General features: G+C 39.7%; 1 protein-coding gene across 1 annotated transcript in view; it reads right to left on the minus strand.

The window, feature by feature from the left end:
- Positions 1–27,832, minus strand: part of MAN1A2 (mannosidase alpha class 1A member 2) — a 136,317-nt gene that overhangs the window by 49,607 nt on the left and 58,878 nt on the right. Inside the window, exons 4-5 of the mRNA XM_082278625.1 lie at positions 24,813–24,931; positions 22,370–22,450 (exon numbers count right to left, since the gene is read on the minus strand). Coding sequence (XP_082134751.1) covers positions 22,370–22,450; positions 24,813–24,931 — 200 coding nt within the window. The remainder of the gene's footprint in view (positions 1–22,369; positions 22,451–24,812; positions 24,932–27,832) is intronic.

A 27,832-nucleotide genomic window follows, 5' to 3' on the forward strand; every position in this document is an offset into this window, starting at 1 on the left:
CAAGCTGAAAAAAAAAGCAATCAAGAACATCCTTATTTTTCATATGAAGGTGGGAAAAAATCAATATCTTAACGTTTGAGGAGATGACTAGTGAGACATGAAATAAACCAGAAGAAAATATTAAAGATGACATCTAATTGTATTTGATGCAGTGGAGTATGGAGAGATGGAGGTGAATCTGAAAGCAATGAGCCAGGATAAAGAACTTTTACAGAAGTTCTCCATATGAATTGTAAGATGGGATATGTCTAAACTGAAAAAGAATATACCTGAGGATATGATTTGATAGAATTGTGAAGTAACAGAGGCAATACAGCTTGAATGATTTTTAGCAAAGAAACTGACAAGAGATGGTCTTTGAGAAAACGTGCAGAAATTTAGCAGTAAAATTCATACAACACTCTGACCTTGAATAAAGGACCAAGTCAGAACAGGGAGGCATAGTATAAGGAAGAGGTATAATACAGGTGAAATCTATGGTAATTGGGAAAAAAGAAAACCTTAAGAGAACTGAAAGCTCAGTCTTGGCCCAGTTGCATAAGAACTACCTCATCTGCATCTATAAATAAGCATCAAAAATTCATGTTGAACTTCTAGAATTTTAAGTAGTAGATGGGTCAAGAGCAGAACTATCTACTGGGAGTCATCTGAAGGGACTCCCTCTACATTGCAGGCAAGCTTTAACACCTAATCAAGAACAGAATGATGACTTCCAGTGAAATCGTAAACAGTTTGGAAAGACATTTGTAACATGAATTTGTTTATCTTCAGCTTTCGTATGTTGCACCCTCTGCTATGCACTATCATATTGTTCATTAATAAAAGATATTGAAACATTAGGGTGAGAATATTCAATGGAAGAACATCCTTAGAAACATCCTTGCTAAAAGAATGTTCTTAATGGCTAACTATTTACATTGCTATCTAGCTTTTAATCAGTTTGAAATGTATGGTACGTGGGGAAGGAGTTTTTAGCTAGAGTGTATGAAGTAAAGGTTGAGCTGATCTAAATGTGCACAAATCCAGGCAAGACAGTTAAAGCAAGGCAATCACTGAGCCATTTCAGCATCCGAGCACCAGCAGGAACTGCTAATTCAGACAACCATGTTCTTAGCAGTACCTGCCCAAACTGGCTGTGATAAAGGCACTTTCCTGTCACCTCCAGTGGGCTGAGGACTCTTGAGTACCACTGATCTAGCATCAGAAGGTACAACATTCCCTCTCTATATCCCTCTCATCCAAAACTGAATGTAAGGAAACAAAAAATTGGTTGAAGGCATGCCTTTACTTTCTATTACTGCCATCTCAGTCCTATCTTGCTGCTACTTCTGCATAAAAAAACGACTGAGTGCTTGGCACAGTGTATACCTATGCAAGCTGGAGTGAGAACTGGGAGACAGCTGCATAGGATTTTATCAGAGCCAAGTGACCACAAGAGTACTCTTGGAGAGAGGGGGGGAAAAGAAAGAAATGTAGCAAGCAGTGGTGAGTGAGGTGCCTTTTACGGGAAACTGCAGAGGTGTCCAGAGAGCTCTGCTGAGCTCGTTAAAGTGCCTTGTTTAGCAAGTTCCAACCTGCCATAAGAACAACAGCAAAAGCCTCGGGCTCTAGCTTATGAATAATGTGCTGGTATCAGACAACATCGTTACTTATCATGTAATATTTTTACTTTAATTTTTTTTTAAAACGGGTTGAACTCATAGATTCTACTTCAGCCCTGGCAGTTCGCTGTTGACAGGCAATGCAGTTCAAAAAATACATAGGCAAGAAGAACAGAAAAGAACAAAAAATGAATGGCTGCCTTAAAAATAGAGCTTGTTAGGAAACTGTAGAAGAATTGGGGTTATTTAGTCCAGACAAAAGATGTTCAAAAGAGGAGAAGATAATGACTTTTCAGTATATAAAAGGCTAACACAAGTAAAAAGAAATAATATTTTTTCCATGGACATGGAGAACAGAAAATAACACCAAAATGGACCAAGGGAAAGTAAATTAGTTATTAGGAAAAACTTGGTGATAAGAATAACTACTAATGCAGCATAACTGTGATTACTGCAAAGTCATCACTACAGCATTTAAAAATGCTCTGTACAATACATACAAAGACTTAGATGATTTGACTTTACCAAGGAACAGAAGAATAACTGAGAATTACTCAGCTGCCTTACCACTCTTCCAGCCATGTTGCTGCATTTTATTTGCATAGCAAGGTTTTGGTAGTGAAGGGCCACAAGGGTGGCTTCTGTGAGAAGCTGCCAGAAGCTTCCCTATGCCTGGCTGAGCCAATGCCAGCTGGCTGCAAGACAGACCCACCACTGGTCAAGGCTGAGCCCATGAGTGGTGGTGGTGGTAGAGCCTCTGCGAAAATATGGTTAAGAAAGGGGTAAAAGAAATCAACCACAGAACAGCAACTGCAGCCAGAGGAGTGAGAATATGTCACAGAATCAACCCTGCCGACACCAAGGTCAGTGCAGAAGGAAGGGCAGGAGGTGCTCCAGCCACCAGAGCTGAGATTCCCCTACAGCCCATGGTGCAGCCCATGGTGAGGCAGGATGTCCCCCTGCAGCCCATGGAGGTCCATGGGGGAGCAGAGATCCACCTGCAGCCCGTGGAAGAGCCCCATAGCAGAGCAGGTGAATGCTCAAAGGAAGCTGTGACCCTGTAGGAAGCCCACACCGGAGCAGGGTCCTGGCAGGACCTGTGGCTCTGTGGAGAGAAGCCCACACTGGAGCAGGCTTGCTGGTGGGACTGGTGACCCCATGGGGGACACCCACTGGAGCAGTTTGTGAAGAACTGTGGCTTGTGGGAAGGACTCGTGGGAGAAGTTGGTGAAGGGCAGTCTCCTGTGGGAAGGACCCCACACTAGAGCAGGGGAGGAGTGTGAGGAGTCCTCCCTCTGAGGAGGAAGGTGGGGCAGAGATAACATGGGATGAACTGACTGCAACCCCCATTCCCTGTCCCCCTGCGCTGCTGTGGGGGAGGAGGTAGAGAAAATTGGGAGTGAAACTCACCCTGTGAAGAAGGGAGAGGTAGGGGAAAGGTGTTTTAAGATTTAATTTTTATTTCTCATTTTCAGTTAATAACCCCTAGTCGGGTCTGGTTTGCCCATGACAATACTCGGCAAGTGATGTCTCCCTGTCCTTACCTGGACCCATGAGTCTTTCACTGCATTTTTTTTGTCTCTCCCCTGTCCAGCTGAGGAGGGGAGTGACAGAGCAGCTTTGGGGAGCACCTTGCATCCAGCCAGGGTCAACCCACCACAGTTCCCAAGTAATGAGATGCCTTGTGCACATTCCGTACATATAAGAGGAAAATGTTTTGCCTCTCAGGTATGGTATCTGCTCTGTAGACACACAAAGGACCTTCCATGAATCATGGAGACCATCTATCCCCAAGTTTCTTTGCTAGCACAAAGCTCCAAGTACAGAACTGATCAGAATCTTCTTAAAGACACCATAACAGCAGTAGCAAACATCCTGCTTTGAAGATGCAAAAGCACTGTTCTAGGTAAACGGGTATTAATCCCAAGGTAGCTGTTTTGTGCACTCTCAAAATACAGACAGACATTCTTCAGAAAAGTTTTAGAAGCCACTGTAGACTTGGAAAAGTATTTCCATTTTACATGGCAAAATCTAACACATTAAATCCATCAGTTTACATGGCCTTTACTAGGCTAATACTTCTTTCTGTAAATAATACAAAGCAGTGGAAGAATTTCTTCCCCCTTTCAAAAACAAATCAAGCTGTTTACAGCTAGAAGGGAAGAGACTGAAAATTGGCAGAAAAAAGCAAAATCTAAACCCCAAATCGGGTAAGTGGATCCCTCATTAAGATGAAAACAGCAATCAGTATTTACAAACTAGTATGTACAGAAGACCAGCTGTGAGGGCCTGAATAATTTTCATCCATTAAATTGATGCTTAACATATCAAACCTGCCACCCACTCCACAATATGAAAGCTTGCTCCTGAGCCTATTAATCCAAGCAAGGCCTTTAAAACATTCAGCAGAAAAGGCCTGAAAGATTTCAGTGATTCTTCAAAAGTCTTATTGATGTATCCAGTGACTGCCTAGATGCATGGCTGCAGCTCTCAGAAGACTATATTATGCTAATACTGCTGTTAGGTGTTCCCTTCCAGCACTATAAATGGCAAACAGCACCAAATGCCCTCTGTTCCTAACTCTGAGGGCAATGATAGATGTTTTCTACAAATAAGGAACCTCTTTCGTTTATGTGCATAGACCAGCCTTTGAATCATTCTTATTAAAAAGTAATAAATGCCAGACTTCTCTCTAATCTGATGGTTATTAACTAGTGAGTCTCTATGACCATGCAACGTGGCTGGTTCTGTAGGCTTTGATAGCCCTGGATCATTGAAAAAACATCAGACAAAACAGATATACTGCACAAGTTCACAAAAATACAGTACTTGGGGTTCACCATCAGTACTACTATTGGTATCAAATCCTGAACACATTTCCTTTGAACACTAAGGATGAAGATGATGAGGGAGACCTATCTAATTACTAAATATAAATTGAAAAACCAGAGCACTTGACAGCAATTCCAGACTCAGACCCTTGAGGAAACAATGTGGTACTCCTTGGCCCAATCAAGAATAGTTATCTTTCTACCTTCAGAGTTCAATCTGCAGCAGTCAGCTCCTCGCTGCCTTTTGGTAGCTAAACACTCATTTAAAGTTCAACTTCTTAGAGAGGACTCCCTGCATAAGTGGAGATAAAGGCTCGTGGTGAAAATCAAGCAGCATTATCACCAAAAAAAACAAACTAAGAAAACCAGAAGTAGCTTAATAACCATTGTTGGTTTGATACCTGTTTATATGTAAGTCTTACTGCATAGAAAAAAGATGCCTGCATGCCAGACCAATAGCTCTAAGCTCCTAGATGAATAGCTCTTAACTTCCAACACACCTTGCCCCTGTAAAGTTTGGGGGCTCCTGGGTTTTACAGTGTTCCTAGGGCATTTCCCCCTGCAAGTGGAGGCCATCCTGCTACCAAGAAATGGAAAAACAGCTCCCTCTTTACACACTTGCTTCTAGTAATTTTCATGGATGTAATTACAAAGTCATCTTGTGAGATGAGGGAGATGCAGTAAGATTCTGGTAACATTTCTGCTGTTATAGTATGAAATGAGAGTGGGAGAACACCTGAGGTATATTTTACAGATGTTTGTTAGTGATGATTGAAGAGGTATGCCACATCTAGAATTGGTCCTGGAGAACGTAAATCATGTTCATGTGAAATTTAGCAAGGCAGTTACAAACTATACTACCTATAGTGGTGAAATGATGTAGAAATACATAAATTCAACAGCACCTCATCAGCACTGTAGGTTTCTTGAGCTGTAGCAGATGTTCAAGGAAGGAAATTTTGCAGATACTGTAAAGACAATGCCGTAGCTAAGGTACTATTGCTGTCCTTGGTAAGCTGCAATGATTACCAAAGTACTTGATGAACAACACTAAGCATTTCTAAAACACTGAAACTTTAAACAAGAGAAGACTTATTCTTCAAAGGGAATGCTCTATGAATTTATATTTATGGCAGAAAAAAATCGGTATGGAAATGAAAAATCTAAACCCATCTCAGCAGTCTAAGATCAGAGTTAAAAAACCAAGAATCAACTTAAATCTGGATTATGGCGACAACTTAAAATGGCTATGATGACAATTTGCTCTACTTTCTTTACTTCCTCCCTTCAGATATTTGCACACAATGATGGGGTCCCTCCTGAGTCTTTTCCTCTCCAGGCAGAACAGTCCTGGCTCTTCCAGCATTCCCTCAAATGAGAGATAATCTAGTCCCTGAACTATCTTTGTCAGTCCTTTGTTGGACTCTCTCCAGTATGTTCATGTCTCTTGCACTATGTAGCTTAGAACTGGATACAGCAAAGGGTAAGAACTACCTCCGCTGACCTGCTGGCAAATTTCCTAATGCACACCAGGGTACCATTCACTTTCTTTACTGCAAGGGAATATTGCTGTACGTGGCCAACTTGGTGTCCACCACTTTTCTGCAGAGCTGGGTGGCCCTCACATACAGTGGTGCATGGGCTTGTTCCTTCCCAGGTGAGGGATTTTGCCCTTACCCTCATTGAACTGCATGAGGTTCCTGTCAAGCCCATTTCTCCATCCTACTGAGGTTCCTCTCACTGGCAGCACAGACCTCTGGCATACCAGCTGCTCTTCCTGGTTTGGTGTCATCAGCAAATTTGCTGAGGGCACCATCTGCCCCATCACCCAGATCATTTGTGAAAACATTGAACAGGATTGGACCTGGGGTACACCACTAGTTACTGTCCTCAAACTGTATTTTGCACCACTGATCATCACCCTCTGACCTTGTCTGTTCAGTTTTCAATCCACCTCACTATCTGCTCATCCAGCCCATACTTCACTAGCTTCTTTATGAGAATCTTGTGGAATACAGTCATTTTATCATAGGTCATCAGGGTTGGTTGAACATGAGTTCCCCAATCACTTTGTTGCTCATGGGCTGGGGAATAGTTTACCAAATTAGTTGCTCCATCATCTTTCCAGGGATAAAGGTAAGACTGGCCAGGCTCTAGTTCCCTAGATCCTCCTGCTGGCCCTTTTTGAAGGCAGGAGAGATTTAGGGGTGATGCCATCATGCTCATCTTGTGCATTAGCTTTGGTGCCCAATGATACTCACTTAAACCTTTGCCGGTAAAACTACTACACCTCTGCAAGGCATTCAGCTGTTACACACAGGCAGTTTATACAGGCAGAGGGAAAGAAACTGCTGAATTTTAACAGTCTCCCAAATTTTAAAACACTGCCAAATTCACCCTCATGGAAGTCCAGGACTGGTTACCTCTGCTGCTGCAAAGTATTCCTGTGCTATGAGAATTCTGGTTTCTCAAGAGCAACAGGATAAAGCAGATAGCACTTAAGCCATAAATATTACATAACTTGATGATTTGCTCATTTCACAAGGCAATAAATGTGTCATGGAATGTTCCTTCTCTGTGGAAAAAAGAAACTCCCTTAGTTTTCAAAACATGTAGACGAGGTTGACATTTTCTTTAACCAGTAAAATCACAAACAAGACTTCTACGAATACTTTTATTTAAGAAAATCACACTGGATTCCTCCCTGAAAGATACACTTTTGCTGACAATTTTAAAGAACAGTAGGAAGGCAAAGAAGGCTGTCCAGTTTCAGATGACACATGAAATTAGGTCACGTAACAGTTGCCTCTGATCTAAACTTCATGGCTACACAAGCTTGGCTATCCTTAGTCTCTCTTTTTGGAGATCCAGAGATTCTGCTTGTAAAAGTTTTCTCATGCAGTGTATCAGAATTATCACAACTTCCAAGGTAAAAGCTGCAACTGTGTTCTGCATTCTACTTCTGAAAGCAAAAGCTCAGTAAAGCCCACAGGACTGGACAGGTCCATTCACACATCCAAGCTGTTTCTTTCCTAGAGCCTCTAGACTGCTTTGAGATGAAAATACAGGTCATGATTTTTTGGATTAATGAATACAGGGACAAAAACTAGCAAAAGAGATAGGAAGAAACTACCCCATCATAACAATCTAGGAGAACTATCATAGTGGTAGTTCCTAAGTTGAGTTGTACTGAAAAGCATTAAAATGCCTATCTGATCATACTGTTCAGCTACAGTCTACAAATGAGCTGAAAAATAAACACACAAAAATACTTCAACTGCTTCAGTTAACTGCAGATAAGACAGATATTGTCTGGTTGACTACAACTTCCCCTATTTACATTTTACAAATTAGCAATTACATATTCAAATGCTGCTTCTTAGATAAAAGATAAATACTCTGGTGATTCTCTACCATCAGCAGGGAAAGATCTGCAAATGGAATTCTTAAGTGATACTATCTTTATCTTCTTCAAAAGTTTTCCAAAGCTGCTTTCCTGGACAAGAGACATGAGGAATCCAGTTACTGTTGACTGAGGCATCTTAGGATATAATGAAATATTCATTGGTTTCACACTACTGATATTTTTGAAAAACCGATATGAGAAAGTCTGTGCATATATTAGCTTATTAGAAATATTCAACATTTTTACTTTAGAAGATCTGAACATAAAAATTTGGCATACACTGGACAACCAGCTAATCATATTTGAACTACCTGCCACTGGCTAATAATACTTCAATTAAACTGCATAATTTCCATTCACTTCAATAGTTGTATCAGCTTCCTTGGCACAGGTTTCATGCATATCTGAGTAGAAATGTTACATGTTCTCAATTTTTAAAGGGCCTTCAAATCCAAGGCACTTTACGCCAGTCAGTCAACATCACAGATGACTTAAAATTCAGAATAAATGTGATGAAAATCTGGCATATAAATGCCTCCTCGATCTGATAATTCCAGAAGATGTAGCACACTGCTTCACATCCCATTTAACTGAGCCAAAAACCATGGCAGTCTTGAGTTAATTTTCTCTTCTGCTATTATTATTAGAATAGTAGGCAATTTTTGTGCTTCATCTTTCCTGCTTTTCATATCTCTGGCTTCTTCACTCTAAGTTTACCCACACAAGCAATATTAACCTGCCAGCTTAGTTACCTTTGTAAAAAAAATGGTCCCAGGCCTAGAAGCGACAATCTTGAATTTGTACAACACACCAACCACAATCCCTCATGCCTAAGCATAATCTCTTGTTGCTGAAGGAGCTACTACAGTAGCAGAGGGAACCAGATGTGGGAGCACAGACAATGTATGGCTTCTAGCTTAAATGTTCCCCAACTAGTAGCTGGCACAGAGAAAGGTTGATTTAAACTGTGGAAAAAGGAAAAGGAGAAAGGAGAAAAATGAATGGCCGTCAGAAAATTGAAGAAAAGAGCCATCAAGGGACAGCTTTGCCAGTGGGGAAGGAGAAGTGGTTAAGGACAGGGCTTCCAGTTCCCCACCTCCTACAAGGTGAAGTGTCAGGGAGAAGTTGGTAAAAGAAGGGAGCATAAATAGGCAGTGAAGGGAAGAAACAAAGGCATCGAGAGGAAGGACAGGGAATGAATGGAGATCTAAAGAAGGTAAGACATAAAACAGATGGACTGCCAACAATACAGCTGTGAGGAACAGCTGTATAAGAAACATGTGGGAGAATCTGACAGGGGAAAAACACTTTCTCATCTCCAAAACATATTCCTAGGAACTAGAATTGACTCCAATATATCAGTCTTTCAATATGCCTTTGTAGCCAAACACATCCAGGCAAAGCAAATGGTATCAGTGGATCTTGGGGGTGTTGTTTTTCATTTTTGGGTGGTTTTTTTCTATTAATCAATGATCTTCGGCATTTTGGTACTACCAGCTGTCCTACTGAGTTGAGTAACAGACTCCATTATGTGCCTGAAGTTCACAACCCAACTCATGATCCAGCCTCTCTGCGGTTTTTAAGAAGAAAAATTTGTGTTAGAAACCTTAAGAAATGATTCTGAAGTCAAATAATTAAGCTGTTTGTACTAAGCTAACAAGTTTTATCAGAATAATTTTTGTGCAATAGAAGTTATCTACTTCCTGTGATTATTAATCTCTCTTGACATAGGTTTTCTTTTTGGTAACATCTTTTCCTAACACCTTCTCCATTCATGACAAGTATTTCCTTTATTTCCCATATATTTTTCTATGCCATGTTATCTTTTTTGTCTTTTCACTCTGTGCTTAGATTGTCTCAATTTCTACTTTCTTTCTCAGTTATTCCTCTGTCTCCCATTGCTCTTGAATGTGCTGCCAAGCTTTCCATTTTAAATTTCATCTTGATTTCCCCTTTAGTCTTTGCCAGAAATGACTCAGTCCCTTTTAGACTGTATTTGCCTTTACAAAGAAAAATTAAACAGAGATTAAATTACATATTGTTTTACACTATGTGCAATCTTTATACACACAGCCTCCCCTCTCCTGCTGGTATAATGTGACAGATTACAATGCAAAAATTGCAGTCTAGGGGAAAAAAAAAAAAGTAAAAATCACACAGCTTTTACATCTTCAGAAACATATCCCTGATACAATGTCAGATGCAAAGCACGTTACATTCCACCTGATGGAAGTTAAGTAGTGTTTGGTTGGATTTTTCTTTGTTTGTTTTTAATGAACTGGCTTATTTTCACCAATCAACAGATATGTAGCTTATCTACAGGTTTTTTTATATATAAATTTTATATATATATATATATATGGACTGAGTTCTGGCAGAAAATTAGTTGGCAAACAAAACCCATGAGCAGTGAATTAGTAAGCACTGAATCTTCATAGTTGCATAAATTCTGCAAGGCACTTGAAAAACCAGACATTTGTTTTGACAAAATGGTGAGATAAATATCCAGACTCCTGCAGCGCAATTTATAGTTCTCAGCACCAGAAATCCAAGATAAAAATGTTGTTCTTTTATGCCATGCAAATGAAAACAAAAAATGTTCAAGAGCAACAATCTGATCATCTGCATAAAAAAGGAGTAAGTGTCAAGATACCTTTATAATTACATCAATAAGCAGTACTTAAGCGAAATATTCTTTCCAGAGAGATATCTGGACTGTGTCATGTACCACATACTGAGTACTCATGTCCAAGAGGCACAACTACCAGTCCTCTAACTTTTCATGACTTTCTACTGCTTCTGCTACTTCTACAAGTCCTTCTAAGAATGTGATTACCAAGAAGCTTGCAGCATACCAACAGCAGTCCTTATAAATGCCTTCAACAGAAATAATTTCCTCCTCATATTTGAAGTTCTTATTTATAAATCCAAATGCTCATCGGTCTTTTGTCTCAGGATTTCATACCTGAAGTTCAAGCCGAGCAGCTTGCCTTGTTTGAGTTTCACATACTCTTCCAAAGCCACAACGACTCAAAACACAGTCCCTTACTCTGTCCCCATGTTAGTCTGTTCAACATAGGTTGTTCATTTCTTTTGTAACTTCCAGTCTGCACCTACACCTTTAGCAACACTAAAGTGGATTTAATTTACAGAGGCCTAATTGAACATTCAATTAAATTTCTCTGGAGTTTTCTACTTATTTGCCATCTCAATAAGAGCAAACCTACAGTCAGATATAAATTCTTAAGAGAAGCCTTTTATTGTCAAGTCACTGTTGTACTGATGATCTCTTATTTTCCATTATGTAAATTTCTGGGATGGGGAGAAGAAGTGAAATCAGACTATCTGGTTCACAATTACCTAGGTCACCTTAAAAGACCTTTTCCTAAAATGGACACAGTTGCATTATTTTGATTTAGGCACTTATCTTCAATCTTGTGTTTTGAATTAAAAAAAAATAAAAAAATCACAGAACATGCTGAGTTGGAAGGCTAGAGAACTTCTTGGTCGTTCCTTTAAAAATTTGTCTCCTGATTATCTGATTCATAACTGGTAACAGAATGTCACTGCAGGCAGCATCCTCTTGATTCCTAACAGGCAAGAAGAGTTCACCATCTTTCTCATGTGGTAGCTACACACATCATTAGAGGGAACAATTTTCTGGTAATATTTTTCCTAGTCTGTAGTGGGTTTGCTTAGCTGTTATTGGAGCATTCATGGCATTTATTTTCCTCTCACTACATCTGTTCTCAGCTAGCATGCAAATTCCTTTTCAAGACAGAAACATAACAGTTAGTACCGAATGAGAACAAGTTCCCAAAGGCAAAGCCAGCCAAAGATGCTTGATTTTAAAGCAGTATCATGTCCAGAGTTGTATTTTAGCTCTGTTCCAAAGTGAAAAAAATCCTGCTGGAAAACTGTGTTTTCAGTTGACAAAAGACAATGCCAGACTTCCTTTCTGCATCAGATAAAGCGTGAAAACCCCCAGTGCAAATGCTAACCTAGGAGGAAAGAACAGGAAAACTCCATGGTAGAAACTAATATATTACTTTGTCAAGAGTAATGCCAGTAAATGAATGTCTGGAAAAACAACAGGTAGGATACTGTGCTTGCTGTCACTGGTACCCATTGGCATCAATATGACTCTTAAACTACTGAAGAGGGACAGAAAAACAGACTTGGTCAAGAGGAGATCCATGACATGTGAGGAATAGTTACCAATGATCTACTCCTCCTTAGTTTTTATAGCCCTCTACAGGAACATGATCAAACAATGAGTTTTAAGAGTAGCAATCACTGCATAGCTATTGTATTTTCTAGTGCTAAAATGGATTGTCCTTTATTTCCACCAGTTTAAAGTATATTATACTAACAGGAAAAACCTATTTCCAATCAGAGTGGAAGAAACAAATTCGCAGTGAAGTCAGTTTTCTCCGCTTCAGGTGTCGTGCAGTACCAAGATGCAGCAATGAACTGGGCTAAGTGTCCTCTGCCAGTCAAGAAAATGTTTACTACAAGCCTGGTAAACAGAAACTGCACAAGCAATGCAATCTGCACTGCAGTGAGCAGTGGCAACGCCCAATATGAGACAATGCTTAAAAAGTCAAAGAAAAATAGAGGTTTTTTTCAGGCTGTGTCCTGTTAAGAGACCAGTGAGCTGTCACAACTACTTATGAATAAGCAGCTCATCTCCTGGCAACAAGCGCAAATCTCATCTTCATTGAACAGGACGTACGCAATGCTGTTAACTCTTCTGAGATTTTCACCCTTTGAAAACTTAATTTAGATAAAGCTGAAAGCTTTAATTTCAGTAATTTCCTAAGTACATCTAAGAATTCTGTGAAACCAGTACACACAGTATTGTCTTACTTAACGAAGACCTATCTTTTATATATTTAAGTTGGTTGTTGGGGATATCCATTGACAATATAACATAATTTGACTAATGAGTTTTCCTGAACAGAGGAGATGCTGCCTGTCAGATTCCTGGAAAGGATTAGTTTGATTATCTTTTAATAGAGTATCAGGTACTTAACATCCCTCGTGCTCTACTTTAAATGAGATTTGAGGCTGGATTTATCCACAGGAATGATATTATTATTTTGCCCAGAAAGATATGTCATTTTGATGATGTTTAAAAGGATGAAAAAGACAGTCATGAAATGAACTGCATTATATCTAAGGCTGGCAAAGGTAAACACAGTAAACCATTAATCTTTTTTCTTTTTTTTATATTGCAAATATCGTAAATAACTTTGTTCAACAAAAATAAAACAATAAGCTACCCTTTTTATTGTATTAATAAATCAGCAGCAGACAAGAACACTTTGTCATAATGGTGTAAGTGTCCTCCTGCTGCTATCACACAAGAGACATTAGAATAATATTCACTTTGTTTTCCTTACTTGTCGCTGTTCCTCAAAAGCACAGCCGTGTACACTGTGCATCAACCGACCCTCTATCCATCTCTCCAGGCTTTTGTCATTCCATGCAGTACTGCCAGCAGGAATATTTTATTTGCCACTGCCAGTCACACCACAAGTTTTAATGATTTGTGAAGCTTCACTTCATGAAAAAAAGCAAGCAGTCAATGGGTCATTTGTGCCCTCTCTCCTCAGAAATGCTGTTCGTACCAGAGAATCCTTAGTTACTCTAAAGGCAAGATGGGGTCACTCCTGCACACCCTACAAATCTCTTGTGGACTGCTAACAAAGGAGCTCTTGGCAGAGCATGTAAGTATCACTCACTTACCCCAATTCTCAGTCACTTTCTTTACAAACCAGAACACATGTAAGAACTGGAAACAGCCTCCAAATTCTGCTGCAAAGAGCTGCAGATGAACTTTTGTGGAGAGCAATTCTGAAGCCATGGGCTCAGTGTTTGGTTTTGTTACAGACTATCCAGGAGATGCTAGTCAGAAGAATTAAATCCAAGTTTTAAGAGATCACTGCTAGCTGTGGCATTACTTTTTCTGGTTCTTCTTGCTTCAGAAAATGTGCTGAATTGTCAGAAGTTTTAAGGACTCTAATCTGTGAGGGCCACAGGCACTCAGAGTGCTAATTGCTGAGAAAAGGTAAAGTCATACTCCTGATCACTGAAGCACTCCAAATCCAGTAACTATCTCCAGTATTTTTATCCTCAAGTCTATACACTTTGCAATTACTAATACCTGAAATGAGCATGAGAACACACACTCTCACAATACTGTAAACCTTCATGAACCTGAATGGGACATATGTCCAATACAACTCCACAGAAAACATCAAGAACAGGAAGTTTATCCTGGGTGCTCATAAAGGCAGGTGTTAGACACGCACACACCCCGCCTCCTGCCAACTCTCCTGCACAGCAGGTATGGGTGATGACTGGCTAGCTCTTCCCCTGTGATCTCCCCTCTGGCTGAAGTTGCATTTCATGAAATTGCAGGACAGAGCACTGCTTCCCAAGCACCCTGGAATGTAGTGACCATCTCAGACCTGGAACAGAGGATTGCTGATAGTATGGTACTACAGTCAGCATGCAGACCTCTTTGGAGGAAGCCCTAGCTCAAAACAACCAGCTTGGCAGATGCATTCTACAGCCTGTGATACAATTAAAAAAAAAAAAATCACAGAGTAAGCACATCAAAACAAGCAATGACTTCTTGAGGATCAGAAAATAAAATAGGCTTACTCACTGAAACGACCATTAAAGAGTTTTGTCTGTATAGATGTGGGATCTATTTACATGGTTTTGTACTATTTCTTCTTTAATGTTCAGAAAGACTGGGGAAATCCACAGATTTAAAGGATCCATCTTAATTTGGATAAAAATCTAGGTACCTGAAAGAAAGTCTGCAGTGAAACAAAAGAAATGCATGTAACATCATATTCCTCTGACTCTCTTAGTTAAATACATTTCCTCAGCCTCCTGATGATGACACGCATTTTGCAACCTGCCTTCTCCTATTTGGAGACACAGCTCCAGCAAGTGCCTGCACATGTTTGCTCCAGGTACTTTCTTTCAGTGTTAGAGGATTTTATTTCCTGCTCTCCATATAAACAGTATCTCACTTAACACATATCCTAACACATATTATGAGAGAACAGAAAATAAAGCATGCTGGGAACACACAGGGGAAATACCAAAATCCCTAACCCAGGCTGAAACTGCTATTTGAGGGAGTTTACCAACTCCCACAGGTGACACCAAGCCCCAGGAGGGGTCCATGGTCACAAGGGCTTGCCACCACAGCTAGCCATCAGTTAGCCATGCAGCGTCACTGACCTGGGCTGTAGCCATGGGGAAGGCACAGACTTGATACATAGAAGGTAGAAGGCTCCCTCCCCTGTCAGGGAGATGCTGATAACTCTGTAACTATCAGTGGATGGTGTCCTTTTCTGCTTGGCTAGGACTTGCTGTGTAAGAAGTAACTATGCCAAGCTGCTCTGGAAAGAAACTTCCTTAAAGCAAGAAGTGGTTCCATAACATGGAGAAAAAATAGTACTCAAGGACTATTAACCTTTCGGGAAGATGTCACAGTATCCAGAGACAGCAGACATGCCTGTGACTAGGATCACTGTGAAGAGATTATTATTCCTGTAAATTTGCTCAAAAAATTGGACTTTAGCTATCTATTTTTCAAGAAGTTGGACAGACATTTGGCATGCAATCCTGTTCACTCTAGCAATGGGTATCATCAATGCTGGAGGCTCTTGGGCAGGAGCCATAGAGGAGCAGTGACAGCAATTCATCAAATACAACTGTAAAAAATAGGATTTTGAACACAGACCAATAATCTCTGGTACAAGACTGTTCTTTATCTTACTTAGGCTTTATTGTTCCAATGATCATTCTCTGTGTTTAATTACAGGATGATTCTGCATGCATGCAACACTCGGACTGCAGCTGTCTCTCCCTCCCTCCTTGAACAAACTCACATTTGGAGAGGAGAAAGTTCATTTACAGTGTGTTCACAGACTTGGAAGGGAAAATAGTGCTCATAGAAGGGCTCAGCACCTTCACCGCTGTCTTTTGGGTAGGTTTCAGAAATGAGGAACAATGGATCCTTCAAGGTGCTCTAAGAATCTCCATCTGCCTTTATGAGCTCAAAGAAATTCACACACCCAATACGAACGACTGAAGCTGGTTTCTTCTGGCATTGTCATCTGTGACATCTTCCTCGTCCTGATTGCTCCTTCACTAGCCAGGTCTGGGGACAGCATAGCAGAAATTACAGCTCTTGGACCACTTGATGCAGCACACCACAAGACAATCCAGCTTCTGTTAAAGATTCCATTGTGATATCCTACATCAGGTTGCAACAGACTTTTTACTGTTTAGTCCTTGAGGACACTGTAACTCCTGATCTCCTGGTAGCCTGCTCTCAACTAATTCTACATTCAGACACAATCATCACAGATCCATTTTGTGTATTCTCCTGCAGCTTATCACTGCGGTCTGTTGGCAAGCTCTGTTCTTTCAGCATTAACACAGAGAGATCAGCCAACTCATTTCTACTTCACGCCATTCATTCTTACCGCCTGCCTGCTTGCTGCTTTTTTGCACCAGGAGTTGAAAGCACTGTGGACAGGCAGTGATTTCACAAAGCAGTGCTCCTATCTTCCCTCAGAAATCAGTATCAGATACCCTGATGCCCAGAAAGACCCAGATCCACAGATGTGACTGAAAGAAGTGGATGGACATATAAACAATCATATACCAAATAGATTAACTAGATAACTCGTGTTGAAAAAAATAATTTACCAATCCCAACATCCATAGTGAAGAGAAAAACCTCATGTTACCTAGAGAAAAACCAAGCACCAAACATGACTGGTCTTGAATAAAATCTTGAACCGCAGAACTAGACAGACACCAAAGGAGATCAAAGAATTCCAGAGGCACATCCTGAGAAACCAGCTATACACCATAGGCTCATTTCCAGGTAACCTCCCTGGAAAATGACTTTAGAAGACTGTATGAACAGATAGATCCAATCTAGTAAGAGCGTAACTTGCAATAGCATCCTTTTTTTGTGAAATACAAGTGGCTTTATCTTGTTCTAATCTCCTTGTATACATGATACTCTTTCATTAAGCATTTCTATCCTGATGCTGTTACATACAATATCAAGATATTTTATTAGTATTGGATACTACGTAACAGAAAATCAAAAAGAACACAAAACATTCTTATACAGTAAGTCTAGGGAATTAACTTGGAATAAACAAAGAAGCCTATTGTTCTGGGGAAAATGCTAAACAATGCCTTGTTAGGCATCATTGAAAACTATAAAAAAACCACATGGATTCATAACTAAAGACAAAAATTATATTTGTGCCAGTATGAATCACAAAAGAAAGAAAATCCCTTAATGCAGCAGCCACATGAAAAAAGTTGCTTTTTTGTTTTGTTTTGGGATTTTATTGATGTTTTTTGTTTGCTTGTTTTTTAAATCATGTAAGGCTGATTTTCATCCTGAATTGCCATACTCAATGTTTACTCCAAACTAGGCATATGGAACATTTAATTCCTACTTATTTCTGTTGTATTATCAGCTGTATCATAGTCTTGTTCCCCACCCCACAAGTATAATGCAGACTGTATGTAGTTCTTCTAGAAATTAAAGGATTGTTGCAGGGATTACTGAGAAACAGTCTGGCTCAATTTAAATAAGAAGTCATTATATATTTTACCAGTAGTATGTTATTCTGGACTATTAACTCTACTTGACAGATGCAAAAGAGGAAGCACAGTGGTGCCTCTGAACTCAGAAGGTGGAAAATTTGCAGTTCACACTCCTTAACTACAATCCTGTTTGATCAAAATGTAAAATATAAACACGTTATCCATTCTATCACAACCTGGGGTAGAAAAGAGGAGTGCCTAGATTTCACAGTATGTCTCCCAGTCACTCACAATTCTACTAAGCAACTCTCCTAAACCCTATATCTCAAAAATATTTAATTAGTGGCTCCTTACTGAATATAGGCACAACGAATTTTGCATTTCTTATTTAGCTATTTAGGTACTTAGAGATTTACCTATTAGCATACAATTTAATAAAGAATAATGATGAGTGAAGTAAACACTGCATTGGTTGCTTACTGAAAACTGGGAAGAAATCTCTGGCATACAGCAAAATACAAGAGAGTTTGCCTGGACAGGCTGAACTCTATTGTCAAGGTCTTTTCCAACCTAGATGATTCTATTATTTTTTGACACACAGCACTTCCAGGAGAGATTATGCATTTTTCCTCCGTTTTTTATTGAGCCTCTTTTTCTTTCAAAGAATCGGGCAGGTTGGAAGGGACCACAGGGGATTATCTGGTCCAACCTCCTCTTTCTTTTGTTTGGCAGTATAATTTCAAAAGAAATACATTATACCCCCCACATACACTGAGGTCCCTATTACTGTTTGCAGCTCTGGGGTCCCAATACAAGGAAGAATGTGAACCTGTTGGAACAGGTCCAGAGGAGGGTCACAAAAATGATCAGAGGGAAGCACATCTCCTGTGAAGGCAGGCTGAGAGAGTTGAGGTTGTTTAGCCTGGAGAAGAGAAGGCTCAAGAGGGACCTTATAGCACCTTCCAGCACCTGAAGGGGGCCTGGCTTATAAGAAAGATGAAGAGGACTTTTTACTATGGCCTCTAATGACAAGAGAAGGAACAACTGTTTTAAAACTGAACAAGGGTATGTTTAGAGTGGATATAATCACAGAACTGTTTAGGTTGGAAGAGACCCATAAAGAATCATCTAATTCCAACTCCTGCCATGTGCAGGGACACCTTCCACCAGATCAGACTGCTCAAAGCCCTCTTAGGGCCCTATTAGGAAGACATTTGTTACAATGAGGACAATGAGGTTGTACTGCCCAGGGAAGCTATGGACACACCATCCCTGGCAGTGTTCAAGGCCAGGTCAGAGAGGGCTCTGAGCAACCTGGTCTGTTGAAAGGTGGCCCTGCCTATGGCAGGGGAGTTGTACTAGGTGATCTTTAAAGGTCCTTTTCAACCCAAACCATTTTATGATGCTATATTCCACTGTTTTAGCATATATTCATTATATATTTCAATAACATACCCTGGAGAAAAGTCACTGGCCCAAAGAATCTCAAAATCAATGACAGATTGAGACCTCATTTCTCTGTGGGAGCTGAGGCAGAGAAGTCACACTTAGATCTGATAACATACACCTAGCCAGACACCAGATGGCCTGTCCACAATCAGCCAGGAAAACATATTGTGCAGAGGATTTAAACAAGGGCCCCCCAGACTGCAGACCTACGACCCCTGCCACCAGAGAGGTATCAGTGTTGTTTCAACTTCAGATGACTGAAACAATGCATGGGCAAATCTTCCACTCTGTCAAGGTTCACAGGCATATTTTGATTGTCTTCTATTCAGTAGGCATGCTGACATGGAAAAATGGAGAAAGATGGTGATCTTTCACACATCAAGAGAACTGCCTGTTAGACAGAGAAACAATTTTGTCTCCCTACATCAGCAGAAAGGTACAGTGAGGCAAGACAACCAAGAACATTTGCACCAAAATGAATCCTTCTCAAGCTTTAGCTTTACATGCTCCTCACTCATGGAAGTCCAGCAGAAATACCCACATGTGAAAGGCTGAGCTGTTAAAAAATTTACACGTGTCATGTTTCACAAAGAAAGGCCTGTGACTCAACACTGGACAGGACAAGCCCTACAGCATTTTCAGCCAAGCTGTCAGCTGCTAAAAACAGCAACTTTATTTTTAGTTGTAAGGGAGTTATATTTCATTATTCACCCATTCACTGCAGTAAGAGGGAACCCTTACTGATAAAAGGACAGCAATACTCACAATCTTAACATGAAAGGCTTAAAATTCTACCATTATCAGCATTATTAAAACCATGATCTCTGCTGATGCTCCTCTAAGTAATACCAGTAACATGACAGTCTAAATACAGCATGGAGACCACAGAGCCATGCCACTAGACATGCTAAATAAACTTTAAAAACGAACATATTTTCAATAAAAGCATTAAAAAGGACTATTTAATCTAAATTAATAGTCTGCTGCACTTGAAAACTATGGTCAATATCTACCACTATGACTCAATCAGATAAAATCCTGTCAAGCACAAATACCCTGTCCCTACAAAAGGCGTTACAGATAAACCATGATGACCATAAAATTCTCCAGATGTGGCCATTTACAAATGATTAAAGCTCCACAGCTGATGTCGAGTCTTAGACACTTTGTTTTATGGTTGTCCCTACAGCACCTTTATCCACACTAAGTGACAGAAGTCAAAATGAAATAAAAACAGTTTTTGTAACTATCACCAAACAGCAGTAATGCCTGTTGCAGACCTAAGCAGAATTTGTGTTCATTAAAAGGAGAAACCAGAACTAATTCAAAGAAGCCTGCTCACTGTACTGGACCTCACTTTAAATACATCAAACAAGACATGCAAAAGTATGGCAATCAGTATGAAAACCTTCTAAACCAATCTAGCAACCGACTTGCAGAAGTAGAGGCTTGGAGGTAGGAAGATGGGGACTGGAATATCAACAAGTGAATATGATCAAGTAAATAGTAGCTTGGTGAACAAAGAAAGGATACCTACCAGGAGACAGAGACTGCCTTAAAGGTGTAAGCCCACATGCATGTTCACAACCTGATCAGCCCAAATGGCCGGGAACAGGCTTGTCTGTCTTAGCAATGCTAAAAAGTGTCTCCTCACATGCCTGAAATGCAGTGAATAAAGAAATCCAGCATGTCACAATCCTGAGCTAAGGAATATGTTCCCTTTCTGGGAACAGAAGAGGAAAGACCAGATTGGAAATCACATCTCAAGCAACCTGTTTCCAACTCCAAGGAGTTCCCAGACACAGGTGTCTCTCCTGGGCTCAGTTGCTGAAGAGCCTCAAATTCCCTTGTTTGTCATACGCACAGTGACAAATTGCAGAGAAACCCCATCCAACTTGGCAAATGAAGCAGTCTCTCAGATACTCAAAGCAATCCTAGCTGCCACACTATTTTGAAAGAAATGCAGTCTGAGGACTTTTTTTTAGCAGTTCTTTAGGAAAATAAAGATGATACATATGGACATTTGACGGGAATAATCTTGTATCACAAATCATGAAGCATTTGAAGTCTGTTGGAGAGAATGATGCCATAAAAATCTTTAAAAAAAAACCACTCAGCCCAACCAACATTTAGCAAAGAGAGGGTAGATGCTTTCTAAGAAGGAAAGAAATTAAAGCTATTTAAGCAAAGGAGCTTGTTCTGACTCTACCAAGAGGTTAGAAGCAAATTTAAGAAGGAATACTATGCTTTACAAATGCAGGCAAAGCATGTATTTTGGCAGTGTTTGGCTGCACTCATCTGCATACTGGGGCAAAAAAATTCTCTTTAAGGGACTTGTGCACAGGTGCAGTATCAATCTGTACAAACAATCCAGGTATGGATGTGTGATCCTTGCTTTTTCGATGAGGTTTTTCATACTCACAGCAGATGCCTCCAAGAAGCATATTCCAGTTTAAAGATGATGAAGCAGGAGCACTGGATGAAAAATAAACTACCCAATTCTTTCAAGATGTGCACAGGATTTTTGCTTTGCCACTGAGCTCTTCTTCTGAAGAGAAGACACTCATGAAAGAGAAAATTCACATATCCAGGATGATGCCAAAGACTTCAAGAGCCAACAAATTATAAGTTTTCTCTTGGTTACTTTTAGGGCTGCAGGCTTAAAATCCCTGAGAACTTGTTGACAGGTACGTGGTGCTTCCCTAAACAAAGGAGGATGATACCTATGAACATTGAAAGCCTTAAGCCAGGAAATATGTCTGGTAGTGGGCTACAGAAGGGTCATGACAAAAAAAAGGACAAAACCAAAGAAATCAAAGACACGGGTAGTAGGTTAAAGACAGGTAAGACATGAGAAGAACTGGGGGTCAAACTCTAGCCTTGCTAAATTATGGGAAATAAGAGGTCACGGCACTGTGACTGCTGGACTAAGGAAGTCCGTGGCTGCAAGACTTAGGGTATACGCATCCTTTCAATCGAAGCACGTCTCCACATCTTTTTTAACAGACGTTTCAGAAGTTGTATAAAACTGGCTTGCTATTTCTTGGTTTGTCACTAACAAAATGGTAAGACTGAGTAGCACTTTGATGAGGCAAACCTACAGCTTTGCAGGACAAGCGACAAAGCTATTATTTCCACCTTCATGGAGTTACAGAATATCAAAACAAGTTATTGTTGGCATGAGAAGGCTGACATTTCACTTGACATTTCAAGCTGATGCTTCAGTGGATATCTTCTGAAAATATCTTGATAAAAGAAGCATTTCAAAATGGTAACAAAGTGTCCTAAATGGCAGGAGACCTACTCAGAAGCAAACTTTAAAGATTCCATACTCTAAGAATTTGGTTATTTTGGACAACTGACTGCTGTGAAATTAGTTTGCAAGCTACTGAAAAATCAAGATTCTAGAAAAGCCTCCATATGCAATATTTGCTAGAATACACTGAATTTCAGACACCTGCCAGTCTCCTTACCTCTTCTCCTGAAAGGTAGTATGCTGCTAGAAGACCGCCAATGAAGCGAATATTGACCTCAAAAACAGACACTTCGGAATTCTAAAACAGAAAGAAAGCATAAATAAATAATTAAGCAACTCCTTAATCAGGGAAGAAAAAAAAAAATTGACAAGGCAGAGGAAAGTACATATCCTAAGGCAATCCACATGCAAGGGTCTGTACCATTTCAGTCTCCACATCCATACTGAAATTCTCACACACATCTTCATAACACCAAATGACAATTCTAGTTACAGCTTCAACTGATTTTATTAAAATCAAATTAGTTTTTCTCCTGCTCTCTAACCATTTTATCACCACAAAGTGCAATTAGAGTAATTTGGGGCTCATGAGAAAGAAGTCAAGGACCATACATTTCCATAATTCAGCATCTTTTCTCTTATGTTTCAGCATAACACCAAACCTTCTAGGTTTAAAAGATAAAGCAAAATAATAATTAGAGAATTCTCATAATGCACTTTCTTAACCTGAATTACTAAGCTCAAATTCAGAGCTCCATTTTAACATACTCTTTGTCTAGGAATAGCCTTTATGTTATGACAACTACTGCGAGGCCACTGAGAAACCCAAGAGAATAAACCATTTTATTGCCTTCCTCCACATTTTTACCCTTAGGCTAAATTCAACCATATCTTTTGACTCATTTAACCCACAAAAAATTAAGAGGAACCAGATAGTTCTAACATCTTTCTGACTCCCTCTGTGCCCCATTCACTTAATTTTCCACATACACTCCATCTGTCTCCCCCATAAACTTCTCTTCAACCTATTAGACATAGAAATGTAGTTTTATTAAGAGATTTTGAGGTAGGCAAGACTTTTCCTTTTATCCAGGAAAGTCACTACAACGTACACTGAACAAGCTGACTCACCAATCTGCACACAGCTGGAATGAGATTTACAGGTGTTTCGTGCTATTTCTATGGCACCTGCAGTGCTTGGATCTGAACTAAATGCATTTTGCACATATTACATATTCCAGAAAGCTAATATGAATAAAGATTTCTTCAAACAGCACTGATTAAAAAGTTGGAAGTTTGAAATACTCCTAAATGTTTTTAGTAAAAGACTTCTTCTTTTCACATAGAGGTGATACTAGAAAAATAACACCAATGCAGCATCATTCCACTTAATACCTATTAAACTCATGAATCACACATGCAGTGGGACAGTGTAAAGCGAAACCAATCATTTCCATTTCCCAGTAAAAGAATCCAAGAGGAACAAATTCATGTATTTATTTATAAACTCCAAACCATATAAGGAAATTACCCAAGTTTGGTGTATACACAAGGCAACTCATTAACCTTCAGAAATGGTTTTTGATACATAGGAAGATGTAATTGAACCCCAGAGGGCCATGTAAATTTCTTCCATCAAAATCCTAGATTAATATTGCAAATTTATACTGAAATTGCCTTAGATCAGACAAAAGTTATGGAAGCAATTTAGTTCACCCTCACAATGGTATCATTATGTCTACACTTTCTCTGATATATTTAAGATCTTCAGTTTTAGACTGAATAATTATCTGGCGCTAACTGTAAAAGCAGAATAAAATTTCTTTGATGTTTGCCAGACAGTCAAGGTATAAATCAAAAGGAAAAAGCCCCAACAAATAATTTTTGAAAAGTAGGATAAAATAGAGAAACAACAGTAACAATTTGGTGAATTCTGAGTGTATAAATACATGTCATTATGTGCATTTACTGAGTGAAAAATTAGTTTTGGAACCATAGGGCAAATCCAAGGACTGAAATACAAATTCCATCACAGAGTCTGTGACAGTCCCAAAATTAGTACTAAGAACACTAATCAATAAGACTAGAACAGAGCCATTTCTTCCATTTAATACTTCCAAACTCTCAACAATGTCAGATGCTGTATGACCACCTGGGAAATTCTTGTGATAGGTTAAGAGCCTGTAGGAAAACTCAAGAACTCAAATGGCCTATTTTACATTAAAACTGTTAAGAAATGGAAGAAGAGATTGTATTCTTAAGTAATTTATACACTGTAGTTTTGGGGAAAATTGTCTTTCATAGCTCAGTTAATTGCAGCTACTATCAGCCAGTAAAACCTCATCTTTAGGTCTTCATTTCTGAAGCCTGGTTTTTTCTCACAAAACACTTCCTCTTTCTTCCATTATCCAATTATAATTTGCACTTTGAAAATACAATATATAGATGTATCTTTACTCACAATTGTAAGCGTGAAAGGGTTGGGGGATATTTTTTTTTTCTACAATAATGTTAGATACACAGAGAATGTCACTTAAGTTCACATCTGACACTTTGATCCATACGTTTTTTTACGTTTCACCTGAAAGACCTCTTCTGTCTCCCCCCAAGACGAACACTGTGAAAAGGACTAGAGAAATATTAGGGCAGGCTCTACTCACCACACTGAAATCAAGATTTTTGTCAATCCATTCTTGTCCTTCTCTGAATTCATCATGAAGGCCCATGATATAAAGAGTATCCAATGCATCTACTATGGTAGCACCCATTTGTGAGTTTCCTACATGCAAAAAGAAGGATTTCCGTTACAAGTGACTATTTTGTTACTTTTCTTAAACATCACAAACATGAGGAAATAACCCAAGCAGTAGCAAAGCAAAGTTACTACAAAGGTGTACAAAGCACAAAGAAGAATCAAAATGAGCAGGTACATAAGAGGATTCCCACTTCTCTTTCAAAGCATCAATCCTCTGGCACAGTTTGGCTTCTGGGGAAAAAAGCATACTAAAGATGGAAAAAAGAGCCCTTCTCATCTGCTTTCCTAACTTGAGCAACCGTACTTTGACACAAAAAAAACCTGCCACAAAATACCAAAGGACAGAAAGACATTCAGCTTCAAAAAGCTACTAGGAATTCTAGGACAGAAGCATTAGGAAATAAAAAGAAAAAAAAGCATATGCAAGACAAAGCAATCAGTACTTGCAGTAATGCCTTGCATTTCCCAACATTTACTTCTGAAATACTCAAAGTTTTGCAATTATGGATGCTACCTAATCATTGAAAAGCACGGACTGATGAGCAAGGAAACGCTGGCCTGGCGTGACTGCCAAAGTCGCAGTCCCAAGATGTTCCCCTCAGCGTCTGCAGGGACCCACACTATGAGCCGCTAATGGATTTCTCAACTGTCACCACTTCAAGTGGAGCATTGAAAGCCAAATAAAAATCAATGGCGCTTTAAGCTAAAATGCCATTCACTCGAAACAGCAGCAATTTAGAGCTGATTGATGAGTGACTCATCGGTCTGGTGCAAGGGAGGACGAGGTGGTGAGCCATGGCCCATGACAGCTCTGGTCTCCCAAGGCCATCCCAACCCAAGCTGCTGCCTTCAGTAGGCAAAGATCGTTATTACTAGAGGAAAGCAAAAATTATCATGGGTTATCTGTTTTCGTGGAGTGTATAAAACTTCCTGTGCACCAAGAAAGTAGCCAAATTTCACTGTTCGTACCTGTAATCTATAAACCAGTGCAGTAACTATGATTAGCAATTTAATGACGGTAGTGTCCTAACAAGTCAATTTTTGGGTTCTCTAAATGTGCTTTCCACCTATAATGGGAATCTCTACAGCAGAGTGTTCCTGCTTGGTAGGTTCTACTCATCCATTCCTGACTTTCACATGGTTAGACGCTATTTTTTTCCCCTCAAGCATAATAATAACTGAATGAAGCCATCACCCCCACTGTATTTCTTTCACACACCTAAATGACTGACATGTAAGCTTATTTCAATTTTCAGGGGCTTCTTTCCCCAAATAATAAAAATTAAACACGACAGTATCCATGACAAAGTAACCACCAACTAATTTTTAATGAATAGCATCAGTTTTAATTAATATCAATTAGATATGGAAAGCCTAAGGTTGGTGGTGTTAAGAAAATTCAAGTGCAGACTGGGACATGCTACCTTTTGCAAGATTAATTAAAAGACAAATCCTTTGACAAATTGTCCATCAGTCATACCTATAACTCTCAGGAAATGAATTCACTGTGGTGCTTAAGTACTGAAAGGTTTAACGCCTTCAGCCAAATGACAAATTCCACCGCTTGTGCCGAAGTGGAGGTTGCTGTGAGAAGAGCCACAGCGCTGCACTTAACTTAGCACCTTCTCAAAAGCATAATGTGACAGTTATCTAATTTACCACTTCAAAAATATGCAAATAAGACCATGACACAAGGACTACCTTCAGTACCAGCTGACAAAGTATTTTTCAACATGAAGCTGGAATGTGTTATACTGCTTCCACGACACACTCAAAGTAATTTCTGTTCCTTTATTTAAACCATATTGATAAAATTTTCAAATACACGAAGTGTTTGAATAAATAGGGACACGTAAGTCTTGGGAAATCCTGAAAGTTCCTCTTGCAATAGTTTCAAAAAATAAAAACTTTCCAACTTAAACACAGTGGGAATCCCATCAGTAAGCTCTTGTATTCTTCAATTTGCATGGGATGAGGAGAACACATTGCATGGAAATAGACTGGTGTGTCATTGTCCGCCACCCTACCTCTCTACACCTGCTCCAAAAAACTTCAGACACCATAGTACAATCTTCCAAAGTTTTCTAGCTCTCAGAACTACTTTCCAGTGTCCACAACATGGGAGAGCGGTATGTTGGGGGCAAGAATATGTACTTGCCAGCCCTCAAGGAAGTATCTTCAAAAATACAAATTTAAACAACTTTTTTCATGGCCTTCTCTGCACAGAAGCATGGAAGAGGGGCCATGGGAATGAAAAAGCACATAATAACTTTTGCTATCTCATAAACCCAATAGATGCATTCAGAGAGAACAGAACAGAGCTCTCTCCAGAACTGAAGTGTTCATAGTTTCCCCAGTGCATCCCATGATTACTGAACAATATGACTTCGCCAAACACAGACAAGAAATTTGCTTTTGTTATCACTTAAAAGTGAGCCCTCAACCCCATATAGAGATCTCACCTAAACCAGTGGTCCCCAAAAGGGATTGCCTACAACCCATTTCACGCCAGATCCTTCTGCACTGTTTGCAGGCACAGAAACAAATGCAGCCTGAAGAAGGGGCAGTCAATAACTAACTCATGTAAGCACAAGTTAACTATTGGGAGACAGCAAATGTTAGTTCAGACAGAAGATGTTAATTACAAAGCCTGAGAAGCCGAATTCACCCTAATCTTGTCAAGATAGAGGGGACAAGGATCATCTCAGAGACTGCTGAATCATTCCTCAAAGGACTACGCATGCCCAGGGAGAAAGGTGAAAAGTTCATGAGAGGATGACTGCTGGTTTTCATCACAAAGACCCCTGAGGAAGAGGAGAGGTCTTCCTCAGTGCGACCACCAGAACATACAGCGCATGCGTGGCCCATATGCTACTGACTTCCGAGAAATAATTTGTATAACCACACCTGTCCCAAGGAATGTGA

The sequence above is a fragment of the Coloeus monedula genome (assembly GCF_965178545.1).
Source record: "Coloeus monedula genome assembly, chromosome: 3".
NCBI lineage: Eukaryota > Metazoa > Chordata > Aves > Passeriformes > Corvidae > Coloeus > Coloeus monedula.